General features: G+C 49.8%; 1 protein-coding gene across 1 annotated transcript in view; it reads left to right on the forward strand.

Annotated features, from left to right (window-relative positions):
- SDK1 (sidekick cell adhesion molecule 1) overlaps nt 1-17,815 on the forward strand; it is a gene marked incomplete at its 5' end in the record, with an annotated part of 892,328 nt that overhangs the window by 758,021 nt on the left and 116,492 nt on the right. The window contains one exon of the mRNA XM_055340442.1: nt 16,859-16,968. Coding sequence (XP_055196417.1) covers nt 16,859-16,968 — 110 coding nt within the window. The remainder of the gene's footprint in view (nt 1-16,858; nt 16,969-17,815) is intronic.

Consider the following 17,815-nt stretch of genomic DNA (forward strand, 5'->3'; position numbering starts at 1 on the left):
TCTGCCTATGTCTCTGCCTCTCTCTCTGTGCCTCTCATGAATAAATAAATAAAATCTTTAAAAAAAAAAGTTTTTTTGAAAAAGGAAGGAGTATGGGCTTTGCCTCAGGTAGACCTGCTCCACTTCTCCTTGCTACCCTCTTTCCCTGCTCTGTGAGCCTTGATGTATTTAAGTTCTTTATGAGCCTTAATCTCTTCACCTGTGAAATGGGGTCAGTAGTACCATTTCCAAGGTCACCATGAGGATTAATTAATGTGTGTGTGATTTTTCATTACATTTTCTGACATTCTGCTGGCATATAGGATAACAATTTATTTTTGAATATTTTTCTTCTTTTAATGACCAGCACAAAGCCACCACTCAGCCTGTGGGAGAGGGTATAGCCAGAAACTCTTGAGAATTCTTTTCTTACTTTATTAATTCTACTCTCTCTTTCTACAAAGGAGTCCTATCATCCGTTAATAGTGACAGCTTTGTTTCTTTTTTTGAAATCTTCATATCCTGTTTCTCTTTTTTTGTTTCTTTTAATTTATTTATTCTGTAAGCTCAATGGGAGGGCGAGGTCTTCCCATAGCACATTGAACTGGAGCCGTGATAGAACTGTAGTTTTATTACTAACTTTCAGTTCTGTTAAGATTTTTTTTAAGATTTTATAATCAATTATAACATGTACAATTTATGGTATTTTTGTTTGTTTTTATAGCTAGCCTGTATCGGGTTAAGACAACTCTTCTAATCCTGGTTTGCTAGGAGTTGATTTTTGTGCTTTTTAAGATTTAAAGAAAATCATTAATGTTTATTTTTATCAAAACATTATTTTGCATCTATTGAGATGTTCATGGTTTTTCTTCCATTCTCTGTTGGAAGGATGATATATGTTGATATTTTTAATGTTTGACCATTCCAGTGTTCCTGGTATAAACACAGCTTGATCACGATGGCGGTTTGGTTTGGTTTGGAGCTAAGATTATTGTATTCATGTTCGCAAGTGAACTTGGCCTTTTCTTGCTGTTGGTTTGGCTTTTAAGATCAATAGTTTATTTTCTTACCAGTTTTCATAAACAAAGATTTGACTGCCCTCCAGGCAGTGTGAGGGGCAGGGCTGCTGATTTAGAACTTGGCCTCAGACCCAGAGCCTCTAGGGCATCATCCCAAGGTGTTCTGGGTTTCCCAGTCCTGGCTGAGCCTTAGCGAGTAGGTGGCTGGGGGCACTGCCTTGTGGGTGATAACTGCTAGGTGGCACAGTGGATTAAAAAGCTACAGTCTCTGCTGTGCTGGTCCCATCACAGGGACTCTGGGCACTGGATCTCCGAGCAAACACGGTGATCTAGCCTCTCCACATCTCCTCACATGGGTTTAAAGGCTCCAGTTTCCCCAGGGAAGTGTGATCTGGGTAGGTTTCATGCCTTTCCCCAGAGGTCATGCTCCCCCAGATCTGTCTGAGAGTGTCCCATGTAGTGAAGGTCCTGGGGTGCAGTGCCCATAGCCAGCGACACAGACTCCCCAGGGGTGTGCCCCAGGCTGCTATGCTCACCACTGGTTCAGTTTCTAGCCATTGGTTAAAGGAGTTTGAGATTTCCCTGAAGTTCACATTTGCCTTTCACCTCAAAAATATTTCAAAACTACAGAAAAATCGAAAGAATACTACAAAGACTCAGAGACTCCATACAAGTTTGGTCAGTTGTCCCAACATGTCCTCGGTGGGAAAAGGATCCAGCCCTGGATGACACACTGTCCCTGGTTGTCACAGCTCTCCCGTCTCCTTCGGCCTGGATTCATTCCCCCACCAATCCTTGATTTCATGCCCTGAATACTTTTGAGGGTTCAGGCCATTCATTTCCTAGAATACCCCTCAATTCGGATTTGTACATTTCTTTATGATTAGAGCAAGGTCATCCTTTTTTGCTCAGAATGTCACAGAAGTGGTTTTCTCCCACTGCACCCTGTTGGGTTCAATATGACATCAGTAGGTACCATGATTGGTGGAGTTAATTAGCTCACGTGATTAAAACGGCATCTGCCTGGTTTCTCCACACAGAGCTCCTTTCCTCCCCTTCACAGTTAGTAAGTATTCTGTGGGAGGCGCTGCAAGATACTGTGAAAATCTCATTCCCCTTCCCGCTCACATCCACTAGTTTTGTCATCAACTAAAGTTTCTTTACTGAAATAACTAGCACAATGAGGGCACCAAATAGTGACCTAATTCAGTTATTTCTTCTGCATTTATTGATTGGACTTTTACTGTAGTGGACAGTTTTTTCATCCCATTCATTTATTCATTTATTTGTTGACTTCAGTGTAGACTTACGGATTCCTTCTTTACTTAGCAGATACTAATGCACTGCTATCATCACTTATGTTGGTGCTCTGGCTCTCCCGCCCTTCTACCTGGTTCTCATGTTCTCCTCGCATGCCCCTGTAACTCTAAGCATACACTTGTGTTCTGGCACAACAAGGTGTTCTAGACTCCTTTTATTCTTTTCTCTCTGTTTTTAGCCATTTTTCCAAGGAACTAGGATCTTTTCAGTGGAGAGTAGTGTTTAGAAACCAAGATCTGGGCACTAGATGTGCTCATTGCCACTGGATGTCACTATGTTCAGGCCTTCTCCAAGTGCCTGCAGCTAGGAAATACATACCCTCAGGTGCACACATATCTACACCTTGGCCTATTTCTGTGTCTATCTACATATGCTGAAAACCACTCATTCACACTAGCACCTCCAAATACAGTTTAGTACCTCCAGCTTGTTTATTCAAGCCACTCCTTTCCACATCTATACTAGCCTTTCTTTGGCTCCCACTAACCTCAGTTGTTTATTTATTTGCCAAATCCCCCTGTATGTGGACAGTCCTCCCACATGAGTGGGTTTCCACCAGCTTGGACACCTTTGCACAGGTCCTGACCCTGCCTCCCACCACCAACTGCCCTAAAAAATCTAACATGCAAATGTAGGTTATCAGAATCTAAAGTTAATCATTATGTCTCTCTTCCTTCCAGTGGCACAGGATCCTAAAATTCCTTAATTCTGAACCAGTCATACTTGTTCTTATGTCCAGTATTTCAAGTCCACTGTGTTTCTCTCTATCCTCAAAGGCTGTGATTATTACAAGTCTCTTCTCCCTCAGGAAGTGCTTGCTTAGATTTTGCTGTGAGTTTGGTCACAGCTTCACTTCCCACATGTATCAGCCTCAGGATAAGTCCCTTGCTCCCCTAATACTTGACCAGGCATCTATTGTACCATAACTAGCACTTCTCTGGCTTTGGGGCAGGAGGCTAACCTTAAAAGTTATCTTGTCTGTCATATTGCCAGAACTGGAAGTCCCCCTACAAATATTCTAAGGCATTTTAAAATTAAAAAAAAAATAAAGTTTGGTAGTGGTGCAGATAGTTGAAACTTCAAAACCAAAAGAGAATTTTTCCCCCTAAAGCTCATTATCCGAACCATTTGTGTTTAAATGTTCCCAGAGAGTAATCATTCTTCTATAAAAAGAAGTTTAGTTCCAAACCCCAGAAGGTAAGGATTATAGACTTTTCCTGGGCTTCTTAGGACAGAATAATGGCCAAGAAAGAAGACAGAAGACAGGCAATGGACATTTCACTGCTTGTGTGCTGGGAGCCCTGAGCTGGTTCTGTCACAGAGCCAGCGTGCCCTGCTCCTGTGACTGCTTGGCCACATGAAAGAGATGCCTTTTTCCTCAAACATCTGGATTGACTCCATCAATAGACTGCTACCCTTCTTTATGTTGTCCTAATCCATTCAGTTTTGGTTGAACATGTTGGACTGGTTTTCAATCATACAGTAAGTCATCCCCAAGACTATTTCATGATGATGCTGCAAAGGCTAGCATGAATATGAATATCCTTTTTAAAAAAAATTTTGCCAAACCAATCCTGCTTTTATCTGTGACTTGTTCCTACTGACCTCAAAGGCATATTGCAGAGGATGTGCCCTTAAAACTTAATGAAGGGGAGTCTCTCTAAATGCCTTGGCAGACACTTCACTACTGGGCGAGAGTCTAGTTTTCAGCACACTCTAGGCAGCATACACTCCAACCCACCCCCATCACCTGCCAACACTCACACCTCAGTCAGGGGAAGAACAGATCCGCAGCTCCTCTTCTCACTCTTAGTGCCAGGACTCTGGCCACCACAAGATCTTCAAGAAACCCCATCCTGCCCCTCTCCCGTGTGACCTCCTGGGCATTTGCCACCTCCCATGGTTCACCGTCCCATTTGTCCCCCAGGAAAGGCCAAAGTTCCCCAAGGATACATGGTGCCCGGATGAAATGGTCAGTGACATGAGGACAAATGGCACAGGCACTGGGGTCAGAGAGACTGGACCTCGAATTCCAGCTCCTCCAGGTCCCAGCTGGGTGGTTGCAGGCAGGCCATCCAGCTCAGGATCTTTGGCCGTGAAGCAGGGATATTCATACCTGTCTTGAGAGGTTGCTAGAAAATTAAAATACTTTGTCATGTTTACTTACCTGAGATGTGCATGCCTCTGCCTTATCTAGGCATGAGGTACTTTGCAAATGCAGTCTCCTCTGAATACCCTCCAGCCCTCCGGGCAGCAGGGGCCATGTCTCCAGCCTTCATGTGTACTGTCCACTCATGTCACATTCCCTCCATGAAGCCTCTCTTCAACTCACCAGTTACTTTTCTGAGAACATCTCATGGGTTCTGTGATCTAGGCAATCTCCAACTTTCCTAAATTCAGAGCAACAGGGCCCTTGAGACTGTAACTGATTTAAGTGAAACCTCCAGAACATTCCTCACCTAATTCTCTTTGGATGGATGCAAGCTGAACCCAGGCTTTCTGTGCCCTGAGACTCCAGCATCCCTGGCCCAGCCTCTTGCCCTGTGCCTGGTGCAGGTCAGAGTTCAGAGAGGAGTAAGGTGCTGGAGCACCAGGTCCAGTGAGAAGTTGGCCATCCAACAACTCATCACTCTGGAAGCAGGGCGTGATTTCAGAGTGAGCCCCGGGTGCCGGCAGAATGTGGGAAGGAGGGACTGCACCAGTTCGGGTGGTGGTGGAGGCCCAGGAAGGAAATGGCATCTGTGCTCCATTGCGAGGAGCCCCCACGTCTGTCAGTCAGGGCAGGCAACAGCCCAGCAGCCTTCCAGATGTGAGGATTTGGCTTCTACCAAGCACTTCATGGCAGGATAATGGTATTTTCTTCCCTTTGATCTGCTTCTCAATCATACCATCTTTGCAGAAAAGTTTCCTTTAAATTCTGACTGCTTTTAAAGCACACCAGGAAGGTTGTATCACTCAGCATTATCTTCAGTGAATTATGGAAGGAAAGACCCTAATCCCTGGAGGAGCGCATTGCAAGGCCCTGTAGTAAGCTGATGCTCAGATGTAGGTTAAAGTTCTAGAAAGCAGCTTTTATAGGTATTTCTGGCTCAGTAATGCTTTGTTTAATTAGTAACCTTTGACTGTAGAGTGAGCAAAACACCTCTTCCCGCATTTTTATGGTGCACATAGAAGGGAAGAATGCAAATGTTATATGTTTTCATTTGCTGTTCCTGTCTGCCTTCTCACTCCCTCCGTAAACCCCTGCCGTCTGCAGCCATTCACTGTGCTCTAATAGCCAAAATAACATCTAGTCTTCTCTAAAGGCTGCTTCGAGCAAGTTTCCTGTAATGAAGATGCTGGTGGCACAGATAAAACTGTTTTCATTCCGAAAATGCGAAGGAGAGAGAGAGCCCATGTAGTGCTTATTTGTACATAATAGTACCCTTTTCTTAAAAGGACCTGTTTTAGAGAGTGTATGGCCTAATAAAATAAAGCACAACCCATCCAACTGTGGTCTCTCAGTAACTAAAGAGCAGTGGAGATGGAGCAGGTGGGGCATCACAGATGGCCCAGGTAGCCCCAGGTTCCATGGTGGTGGCATTCAGAGAGAAGTGTTCCTGGAAGAAGTCGAGGTGCTAGGCAATGTTCTGTGTTGCCCAGCGCCCTTCCCACTGAGGGACTGGGTCACGGGCTGATGAGTGGACAGCTAGGCTTTGCTTTACCTCCCGTGTGCTGGCAGGCTTACCTATGAGCATGGCTTACCAGATGTGCCCTAACCTGCCCAAGCCAGGCCTCTCGCTGTGAATTTCTCCCAGTGGTGACCTGCAGGGAGGACGTCCAGGTGGACTTTCTCTCCTCCCAAGTAGAAGCCCAAACAGCCTGGGTGTTTCTCTTCATGTCCAAGTTCTCCGGGGCTTCAAAGCCAAGTGTGCTGCCTGAGAATTCTGGAACTGTAGCTCTTCTCTGCTCTGCTGGATTTACCTCCATTCTGCACCTTTGTCCACTCCCTGTGGTCCTTGCTGAGCTTGTCCTGTGCCAACCTGGACAAGTAGGAGAGACACTCATGTCCCAGCCTTACAGGGGGAAACAAACGGCTGTGGCTCTGAAGAGGCTGAATTTATGAAGACCTTGCAATTGAAAGTGGAGGTGTGCATAATCAGCTCCCCTAAGGTGTTGCTCTAAACTGTCCCCTTTCTCTATAATAATCACTATTTTCAGTGATTTCTTTCCCTTTAAGAATCCATCAGAGTATTAAAGAGCAAATTTGGAAATGTGGAGGCTAAGAGAGATCTGAGGTTTCTTGCAATAAGATCCTCAAAGCTGCAGCTTTGTCCTTGACCTTTGTAGGATGGGTGGGATGGTGAGGGCCCCTAAGGCCCAAGGCAAGGCTGGAGAGGAACAGGCCAACCAGCAAAGCCCAGCACCAAAACAGGACGATCAGCACATTTGTGACGGGCTGGCCTCCAGGCTGCTGGCTGTCAGAGGGTCCGTGGACACTAGCTGGCCAGAGAAGGTGAGGCCCACGCACACTGGGACACGTGGTGGGAAGAACAATGCATTGAAAGCTCTAGCACGGGACTCACACGTGCTAAGCACTTAATAAATGAAGCATATAGTAAAAATAATAAAGTCAAGGCAAGCGTTTGAGGAAAGGCTGTGTGCCTGGGGAGGCCTTCAGGGAGGATGTAGGGCCATGCCTGGAAACACCTGGATAGTCAAGCAGGCCCAGGCCCAGGTCAGAGTGGGACCAGGGCGCAGGCAAGTTCAAGGCAGGAGGTGCTCTGTGGTCAGAGAACTGAGGAGGACTGAGTCCCCAGTGACAGTGACGGGAGGGTGTGCGGCTTGGGAAGAGGCCTGAGCTCCCGGGACTGGAAGCCAGCCCAGGCTCAAACACCCAGAGTGTCAGCTGAGAGTACCAGAGAATAAGCTGCTGGTACTTAGAACTCACTCACGCAGAACCAGAATCCCACAGCCTGAAAAATGTCCAGTCTGGCTCTCCCTGGCCTTTTCCCCAGTATAAATGAGGCTGTGAATAGCAAGGGGACATCCCCCACAGCGTGCTGTACACTCAGGCTTCACCTGGCCTAGAGGGTGCAGGCCAGCCCGTGTGCGCAGAGGGGTGGCCTGTTCCCACCTCACACCCACCAAGGCCAGCGCAGCCCGGGCTCCTGTCTCCAAGCGAAGGCCCACCCACTTAAGAAGCAGACGAGCCAGGAGGGCCCAGAGCCTCTCACTTTGCTCAGCTTTGTCACAGAAATGCTCTTCTCCGTTGGTTACATGGTTACAGAGTCTCCTGGGGACCTTGCATGTCCTGTTCCCAGTGCTCACCTCTGACCCAAAATAGGGCCTGCAATGTGAAAGGAGGTGCCAGGAGAAGCCCATTACCTGTTGGCAGGGGGGTTTAGTGGGGGGTGGTCATGGCACAAGTGCCAGTTGGGACAAGTTCCCATGCTTTCAAAGCGTTTCCCCTTCTTATGTAACTGGCTATTACCTCTGAGGCTAGAAAGGCTTTCCGGTGTGTCTGTCTCCTACAGGGTCATAGGCCAGACGTTTTTTGTTTCATCACTGTGAGATCTGTAGGTGGGGACTTCTAGTCATTAATTCTGTCTCCTCTCTCCTCCTCATGGTTGGAGGTGAGGGCTGCTGGTGGCCCCCTTCATAAGAATCTGTGAGCATCTCAGCTGTAATATGCTCTGCCTGTAGTTGAATTTCTTTGTCATATTAGGAAGAAAAAGAGTGACATTATTTCTGAATGGTCTGTTGAGTACGCAGAGGAGGGCTGTCACCAGACTCTATGGCTCCTTCACCAATGACTCGGTCACCTGGATTAAAGTGCCAAGATGGGTCTCTCCTTATTCAGGGCCAATGCCTCTGCCTAAGCATAGGGACACCAGCCCCAAGTGACAGGCAGTGGCAAAGTACACACTCGGATAGTTCAGAATGTTAACTGTTGGCTTGATTATCCCTAATAACACCCTGACAATGACTTTTCTCTTTCACTTCTTGACCAGCATGGGAAATCTATAGAAGATGAATGGTTCAAACTGGACATCCTGTTCATTAGTCTATCAGATCCTTTTAGGTCCTGTTATGGGACTTTTAAAAATACCACAGAGCAGAAAATGTCGTATTGTCAGTGGCAGTGCAGGTAGGGCTGAGGGAAACATTCTACTACAAGTGTCGTTTTCAGGAAATAGAGGTCAATGTATAGATAAATCACAACCATCAAACCAAATTAAACTTTATGAGACAAATATTTTCCTATTCTTTTTGAGGACCGCTCAAAATCTTCCATCCTAATTCCCTTGTTGGATTTTTAGGTCCACCCCTTTCATTTTTCTGGTCATCAGGTTTTGTACTTTTTCATTCAGTCACCCATTCACCCAGCAAGCATTTATTAAGCACCTACTGTTTTACAGGATTGGAGTCTCATGCCCAATGCTAGACTTTAAAGACTTCCAGAACCTCACAGCCTAGGGGGATGCAGGAGGGACAGCTGACCTATAATCTGGCTGACACAGATGAGACATGCCGCTGAAAGAGAACCCAAAAGCAGATGGGGTCAGGCTGCAGTGGCCACAGAAGGCTCCTCTGGGGGCGGGGGGGATGCCGGGCATGGCAGGGTGAAGGGAGGACTGCAGCATGAAAGGCAGAGGTAGGAAGTTGCATGGCACTTGTTTTAAAACATAAAGTTTTTTATTCAGGTGTGGTGAGGCCAGCAGATCAGGAGACGACTCACTAAAAATATAGTCATAGTAACAGTTCCAGGAGTGGGGGGCCCAGGATGCCACGTGTGGCCACACGGGGAAGCACCAGGGCTGGTCAGGAGGCACTGTTGGGGGGAGAGCCTGCTTGTGATTTCTGCAGGGAGGAGGGGCGAGGCGAGGTGAGCAGGCTTAGGATGAGCAGGCTGGGGACCAGCTAGTCTGAGTGATTCGGGGGGCTCCAGGGCACAATGGCTATTTGCCTGATCCCTGACCCTGGGTGATTAGGGCAGCGGGACAGTGGGCCAGAGCATGAGAGCCCATGGAAGAGGGTGTACGGTATGGGCTCTGGACTGGTGGTTTACATTTGAAAGGTGCCTCAGGTGACTTGTTGGCTGTCTCTAGGGCTTGGCTGAGTCCCTCCTTGGGGTGGCTCCCCCAGTGTCGGGCAGAGCCCCAGATGTCAGGGATCAGATAGGGAAACCAGCAGTGTGGCTGATACACCTGCAGGGAAGTGGCTGCAGAGCCAGGGTGTGTGATTAAGCAGGATGGGCGACAGGAAGGGCAGCTGGTAGGAGCGGCCTGGTTAGCTTCTGGCTACAAGTGTCTGTGGGAAGCCAGCTGCTGGGGTCGGAGCACAGTGCCATGTGTCGGGGTGCCCCATGCCCTTCACATACCCCATCCCATCAGAGTCTCCCATGACCTTCGGGGGAAGTCGCTGCTGTCCTTGCTTTACAGGCAGGGCTGAGGTCCTGACATCACAAGGCAGGTAGCAGGCTGGTTCTTGCGCCCCCCTGCCTTCCCCTCCACTCCCCTTGAACCCCGCTCTGAGCATGATGGGGCCCAAGTCCTCATGGACATTTCAGCATCTTGGGAAGTGGCACAAAATCCTGCTGAGTGGCACAGGGAGGTGTGAGCATTCCTGTTTGCCCTTGAGAGAGAAGGCACAGACATAGAGGAGACCACGTGCGCTTCAGAGATAAGCCTGGGCAAGTGTGGGGAGGGAGAGGCCCCCAGATTTGAGGCGGCCATGCTCAGAACCCGGGATCCTGGAATGGGGACTGTCAGGAGGGCCCAGATGACCCGCAGGAGCAGCCTCTTCATGGGAGGGGAACACTTCATGGGAAAACTGTCCCTAGAAGGAGATTTTGGGAGGGGATGCATTTGGGGACTGTGTGTAAGATGAGGGAGGCCTAGGGAGCTCAGGGAAGGTGAGACAGGAGGACCAGGTGGGCACAGACTCAGGATGCCTGGGGTGTGGGGCAGCAGGGATGACCTTGCTGGTGCCGAATGTTCCTTTATGGCTGCGGCAGCCAAGGCCCTAGCATTCTGGGGCCTGTACAGGACCAGAGGTCTGTGCAGGGTGACTGATGAGGAATGAGCTCCTTCACAGAGATGCAGGCCCCAGTGCCATCAGACTGGCCCAGAGATGGCCAGAATTTAGAAGCGTCTGCCTGGGGGTCAGTAAGAATGAAAGCCACACTTGGGGGTCTGAGCCATCCATGGAGGGACACCAAATGCTGGGAGGAAGGACACTGATGCTGAGGGAGACAAAGGAGAGGTCACTGGAGGCACAAGAGGAACCTTCTAGAGAAGAGACAACTGCGAGGCCAGAGGAGGCCAGGAGAACCCAATGTTCTTGATGCCCCACATAGTAGAAGACACGACCATCATTTCCCAATCCTCCTGCATCTGAAGATGGAGAGAATGTTAAACAATGAGGAAAGAATAAATAAATAACCCGCCAGCAGGGCTGTGAATGGAGGGAGGGCTGGGGAACACAGCTCAGGCTGTTGCAAAGCATGAACCCTCCTTGGTCAAGTGTAGGGACAATTTCCCAACCACTCAGCAGGATCGTAGATGTTTTGGGAACTGGCCCTGGGCCTTGCTCAGGCCCAAGTACCTTCCTGGTCATGCATGACCTGCCAGCAGCACCATGCAGAGATGCCCTGTGTGCCCCCCATCCTCACTGGGGGGCTGCACTCAGCTGGGGACATGGGGGCCAGCCCTCAGAACAAGAGGCTACTCGGTAACTGTGGAAGTTGCCTGACAGGCAGGGTTTCCTGCTGACACCAGTTTCAGCCAGCAGGGTGCAAGTGGCTTGGTGGGGTTCCATGGAATGGATTCTTGGAGAGTCTTTTTTCCCTCTCTTAGCTGGGGATGAAAGGAGAGCTGTCTCCTCCTGCCCAGCCCCGTCCTCCCTCCTCTCCCTGTTCACAGGAACAGACTCAGGTTCCTGTGCTTGCTCTCGTTCTGCTGTTGCCTTTCACAGAATGATGTTAATGACTGTCCTCAGAGTAGCCGTTCATCTCCTGGCCTCCAGGACACTGACTTCGTTGTGGCCACCAGGGCCTCGGCAGAGTGTTGGCGGTCCTGCCTGGGGAAGACTGTCCTCCATCCGCCTCCTCTGAGGCCACGCCAACTGCAGAGGCTTTCCTAGGACAGACAGGTGCAGCTCTGGTGGAAAAGCCCACTTGGCAAGGGTGGCAGGGTCTGGGACCCCCAGGTATTGAATGAACCCCCAGCCTCCCAGCCAGACAGGGAAGCAGACTAGCCAGTCGGAGCCTTTAGGGAGGAACGTGATCAGGGAAGCAAGTCCTGGTGCTTTAGGAAGGACAGCAGCTCCCTAATGGGTCCTAAGGACCACCCCCCGATGAGTGGTATTTGAAATGTGTGGCATTTCTGCTTTTGTATTAAGTATTGCAAAGTGCTGTTTGTTAGCTTTAAAAGAAGTAGAAGAAAAAAAAAACCTGTCAAAATCCCAGCTTCCCCATGGAGCTCTGATTTGTTTCATCTTTAAAGAGCTCTGCCACACGGTATGTCCAGCGCATCATTAGTGAACAGCCAGCTACTTCTAGAACACTTTGTCGTGATGGTTTTGAAATCTAACTAGAGAGCCAGAGGAGCCCAGCAAGTGTTAAAAGACTTCTGTTTCCCACTAAAAAGAATTCTGGTTTCCTTAGATCAAAATGTAAACCTTTTATTATAGAAATTTAAGCACCCCTCCCCACCTTCAGAGGTCCGTAAGTAAAATCACATTTTCAGTAATCATTTGCTTTTGGAGCTCCGCGCAAGAAAACCCATTTTCAATACCGATCTTGAAATCATGCATGTGGCCACCATATATTCATTTGTGCACCAAGCCAACAGTGGGGCTGGACCTTGGGGGAGATGCTGGGGGTTCGGTGAGGAGTAAGACCCTGAATCTGCCTGGCAGCTCTCACACTGACAAAAGGGAGAATAAACACGGCAAGACACCTCAGAACGGAGGCAGAGGGAGGACTGCATGTCCTTTTGGTGAAAACACTGGAGCAGGGGTTGGCAAACTTTTACTGTAAAGGGCAAGAGAGTTAATAATTCAGGCCTCTGGGCAGATGGTCTCTGCTGCAAGCACGTGGTTCTACCGAGGGGGCATGGAAATAGCCACTGGCAAAACACAAACCAAGGAGTGTGGCCATGTTCCCAGAAAACTTTATTTACAAAACAAGGTGGGCAGGATTTAGCCCTCGGGCCGTAGTGTGCTGACTCCTGTACTAGGGCTTGGTTTCAGAAGCCTGCCTACCGCTCATCTGTCTTGAAAACTATAATTGTGTTTGTCTTACTATTTATGATTTGTCCCACCTTCTGTGAAGTTAGATGTGACCCTTGTAGAAGATTGAAAGTTACACACCCAGAAGTTAGGATCGTCGCGCTCTTATAACTGGTTTTACTTCTAACTTGGCCACCTTGTTGCAGTATCCTTCTTGGTGGACTCCATATACTCAATACTTCAAGTCTGGTATTCTCTGAACCAGTGTTAGCACCTTTCTGTTTTCCACATCAGTGAGCAAAAGGAATCTTTGACACATACTGTGTATTCCTCTGAATGTCATGTTTTTAAGGGGATGCAACAGGTAGGAGGAGCACTCTGTTGTATGTCAGGTATGCAGAAGATGCCTTACCAGCACAGAATTAGCAGCCTGGGAAGACACGGGGGCAGGGGTTGTTGTTCACGGAAGCCTCCCAAAGGCCCAGATGCACTCCAGATTCCAGAGGAGCTCATCAGCAGCAAGGACGGGAGAGGGAGGGGGAGGGCACACTTCAGAGAGAGGGAAGAGCATTTGTAAGGTACAGGTGTGTAAGGTACAAGTGTTTGAGACTAAGTGATGCCTCCAGGTAATGACAGGCTGGCTTTGCAGGGAGGGTGGCAGAAAGAGCCAAATGGAGCCATGCGGCGCCCACCTGGGCTTGCCACTGATTTGGCACACATTCAAATCCAGGTCTTTTAAAAAGGAGACAGAGCACCCCATGGGAAGACAAGGAAGTGTAACCTTGGGTGTCCCCAGCCATTCATCCTCACCCTACAGCTGGCGGCTACCCTCGGCAAAATAGAAGCCCTGTCTGCACTCTGCCGGCAGCGACCTTCTCAGAAAGCACATTGGAGCTCGTGGACATGAGAGTAGCAGCAGGGCCGTGGAGCTCCAGAAGGAGAGCCTTCCCTCCTCAGAGACCCTCGGGGGGGGGGGGCAGGGGTTCTCCCTGGAGAAGCTAAGTAGACGTCATCATCCTGCTGGCCCCACGCACATCCTGGCAGTGGAGCATCTCCCTGACCCTCTGCCAATGGAGCTGCAGACCAGTGTTCTGAGAGAACCGCAGTAGCCTGTGGTGTCCTGCGACTTCAACCTGTCCTGCCTTTACATTGCCCGTGGATGGCTAGTGGGTGTCTGTCCCTCCAAAGGCATCAGCAGGAGGCCGTGCCAGTTCTCCCCCAATCTTCTCAGGCATGTGGGTAAAACAGGCTGTGGAACCCAGGGCGGCTGACTACTGCTGACCCTGCTGAGGCCTCCTGCTGAGCCTCGTCAACCAAGGCCACACCCTGAGCTCTTGGTGCCCAGGCAGGCCAGTGGGTGTCCATGGGGTAAGGGCAGCCCCCCAGGCTGGCAGATGAATGCTTGTAGGCCAGCAAGGCAACCAGATAGATGGAATCCAAACATGTCGGGGTTCAAGGCCCAGAGCCTGCCGGCACCAGGCCCCACTATTTCTTAGCCTGGAGTATTCATCTGCACCAGGAGCTCAAACAGAGCATCTACCGTTGGAGGGGTGGCGCTGGGGGCCCGGGGAGAGGCGAAAAAGGAAGGAGTGGCTTTGCAGAAGCACAGCGGCCTCCACAGTTGGGCCTGAGGATTTGGACGATAAGTGGCACTTAGCGTGCAGGTTTTTCCCACACACGCACAGACATGGAAGGATGCGAATGCACGCCAGCAGCAAGGGCACCACAGGGCTGGACGGTAGTGAGCAGGTGCCTGCGCCTGCCTGGGCACTCAGAGCCGGAGCCGTGAGCACCGGCCGCCCTGCTTGCCAGCACCCTCCACAGCATCTCAACCTGGGATGGAGCTGTGAATAAAAGGTCTTGAACTGATTGCCCTGAAACTGAAGTCATCTCTTTTTCCTTTTCTCTTTTTCCTCCTTTCCTTCTTTTTTCTTAAACGTCTCCCAAGAAATAGTATAGATGTTCTGATTCAGTCTCTCACGGATCCCTCTCCCTGGGCCTCAGAAACCACTACACGCTGTGAGACCCCATTTGGGGGTGCTCACACTCAATACAGTTCAGCTGGGTTGTTGACATTTCGACGTTAAGGCATTCATAAATCTCGTTAACGCCTAGAATAATGCTAACTGAGCAGAGAATCTGGTCCCAGCCCTCCTGCCTCCCCACCTCCCTGCCTCCCCACCCCGCTGCTGTGCCCGGGGCCCTCACCTGGAGGCACGGAGGGTGTCTGGGAGCCGTGCGGAGCTGTCTGGTATGCAGCTGTGGCGTGACAGGACCTAACCTCCTCCAGCCCCATGGTTCCTCTCTCAGCCCTCCGCCCTTCATCCCACAGACACCTACTGTGTCTCCTCTCGGCTGGACGCTGAGCCCCAGGCCGGGCTCCTGAGTGGACATTAGTGCCCCCCCAACGTCACACCAGCAGCACTGCACGTGCACCCAGGCCGCGGTCAGTGCTGGCGATCTTCTCGTCCTGGCCCTCTCCTGCTCCGCAGGGACAGTGGAGGAGGCAGGTGGCAGCCGTGAGCCCTGGGGGCACTTGGCACTGTTTCTATTGTTCGTCTAACTCCCATTCTCCAAGACAGGTGTTCTGTGCCACTCAGATCAATCCTCGATCTACATCCATTTTCTCCTTCTTTCATTTCTGTGTCTCTGAAGTGAGGGTCTGGGGGCTCTGCTGGGGGTTGCAGTGCTGAGGACTGGAGGAACTGGAGCTGATGCAGTGGTCCTGGGGGCTGTGCACCCGGCCCCCGGCTGTGTAAACTGCTCCATCTCCTGATCTCACTGCCCCATTCAGCTGCCTCGCTGACTCCCCAGCTACTCATCGGCTCTGATCTCCGGATCTTTCTCCCCATGCGTTTCTGGCCAGTTGTCCCACATTTTATTTTAACACTATTTTTTTTTAAGTGAAGTGAAATTCATGTAACAGAAAGTTAACTGTTCTCAAGTGCATGGTTCACAAGTGAGTGCACTCACGGTGCAACCACTACCTTTACCCGGTTCCCAAGTATATTCAGCGCCCCGAAACAGTATGCCATTCAGCAGTCACTGCCCATTCTCTCCTCCTTCAGCCCCTGGCACCCACCCACCTGCATCTGATTCTGCGGATTTACCTATTCTGTAAATGGTATGAAGTAGAATCATATAAATTTGTTCTCTCGGGTCTTCTTTTATTTGACTTCATGTTTTCAAGGACACCTACACTGTAGGTTCCTTTTTACAGCTGGCTAGTACTTCCCCGCATGGACGCTACACGGGTGTTTATCTGTGCATCCACCAACTGGGCTCCTTGTGGCCTCCCGTTTGGCTGCTGAGAATAGAGCCGCCGTGAACATATGCGCTCCTATACTTGCTAGGGGACCAGCTTCCAGGTTTTTCAGTGTCTGCCTGGGAGTAGGATTGCTGGCCCATAGGATCATTCTATGTTTAACTTATTGAGAACTGCCAGACTGTTTCCATGTTTTCAACGCTGAGTATTTAGAGCTTTGACTTTGCATGTAGCCTTCTGGAGGAGGTAGGCTGCCCAGCTGTGTGCACTCTGCCTCCTCTATGCCCTCCTGGACCTTCCTCCAGGTTTCCAAGATCTCAAATTCTTATGCCGTCCTCTAGCCACCTGGCCCTTGCCGACTGGTCCTCTGCAAGCTTCACGAGCACATTTCTGTGCTGTCATCTGACACATTTACGATGTGTTAAAAGCAAAGGGCCCTAGGCAGAACCACCTCACCCCAGTTTGTTTGGCCTGAAACCCCTTTGGTGCTTCCAGCCTTCCCTCCATATGCATCTGCTGGGGTCTCCAGAGCTACACAGGCTGCACGAGGCCCAGTGTGCCTGGCGTAGGAATGCAGAAACCTGTGTGGTAGAATTAGGGCTTTCCTGGCTGACATGATGTCACAATATCTCCCCTCATGGCTCTCTTGATTTGGCCTGCTGGTCTAGCTCCCATGGCAGCAGACAGTCCTTCTCTGTGCAAGGCCTGCACTGGATCTTTGGTGTGTGTTTGGGACAGGAATGGGCAGGGTCAGAACAGGGAGAGACTGGAGTCCCCCGGTCAGTCCCCCTGACCAAGTCTTCTCTCTGGCCCTCTCTTTGGGCCTTCACCTGTCAACCAGGAGGAAGGACAGGATGGTATGTGAGGTCCTGACCTTTGAGGGAATAGCAGGAGCCATAGCTCCAGGGCTTAGACTGAGGGTGTGTGTGCAAGATCCACTTATGGAGGACACAGGGTGGGTCTGCATAGCCTGATGCACGCCAGGCAGCTGCACATCTGGTAAATGGCAGCCTCTGCTCTGCAGCTCATCCATCCCATCCAAGGATCTTCTTTCCCATAGGTTGGAGCCATCGGTGATGAGGAGGAGTGGGTCAGCCTCTACGAGGAGGAGAACGAGCCTGATGCCCAGACGCTGGAGATCCCAAACCTCACGCCCTATACTCATTACAGGTGAGAGAAGCCAGTGATAAACTGCCGCAGGAAGAAGGCTAGCAAATCCAACAGATGGCTTCAGCCCGCAAGAACAAAACCCAGTTATGTGCATGAAACTGAGACATTTCCGAGTGGTAATAACAGTACATTGAACCTTAGGAGCAAGATACACAGCTGAGTATCATTCCTGGAGAGAGTATATCCCCGATGCTAGGTTAGCAGTGCTCCTTCCATCAACGCTAGCTGCAATGGCTCAAAACTAAGAGCCCCAGGCAGCCGAGATGTGGGGTTTTCCTTATAAATTCTACAACCCCTTTGGAATATTAACATGCTGTGTGTAAACAGGGCGGCTGTCCTGGGAACGTCTTCCGCTTCCCCCTTCCAGGACCCAGGAGTGGCGGGGCTCACTAATCAAGCACTTAACCTGCCATGCAACCTTTAACTCCTTGATCCTGAAACCTATCCAGGCAGTAAATCCTTGGCCTTAACAAAGGGTCGCACAATCGCAAGCTGTTAGAGACGTTATAACTTCCGTAAGATCGTTGACTGAGATGAAATTTCCAGTTATCACCAGATGTTGAGTTTGATAATGTCATTGTTCTGCCAGAACAGATACGTTCCTTAAGATCAGGGAGTAAAAGACTAAGAATGAGTAATTCAGAGAGTAAAAGGTGACATGACATCTTCGTGAAGAACATTATTTTTGGTATAATACTGACATTAGAGCTTTTTAAAACAATGCTTAATAAGAGATGCTGTTCAGCTCCTGTTCATTGTGACATCCTCCCTGAGACCAGAGCAGATAATCAGGGCACCATATACTCATTTTTAGAGGAAAATATTTCTCAAAAAAACTAGCTACAGG

This window comes from Nyctereutes procyonoides, unplaced genomic scaffold, assembly GCF_905146905.1.
Source record: "Nyctereutes procyonoides isolate TBG_1078 unplaced genomic scaffold, NYPRO_anot_genome, whole genome shotgun sequence".
Lineage (NCBI taxonomy): Eukaryota > Metazoa > Chordata > Mammalia > Carnivora > Canidae > Nyctereutes > Nyctereutes procyonoides.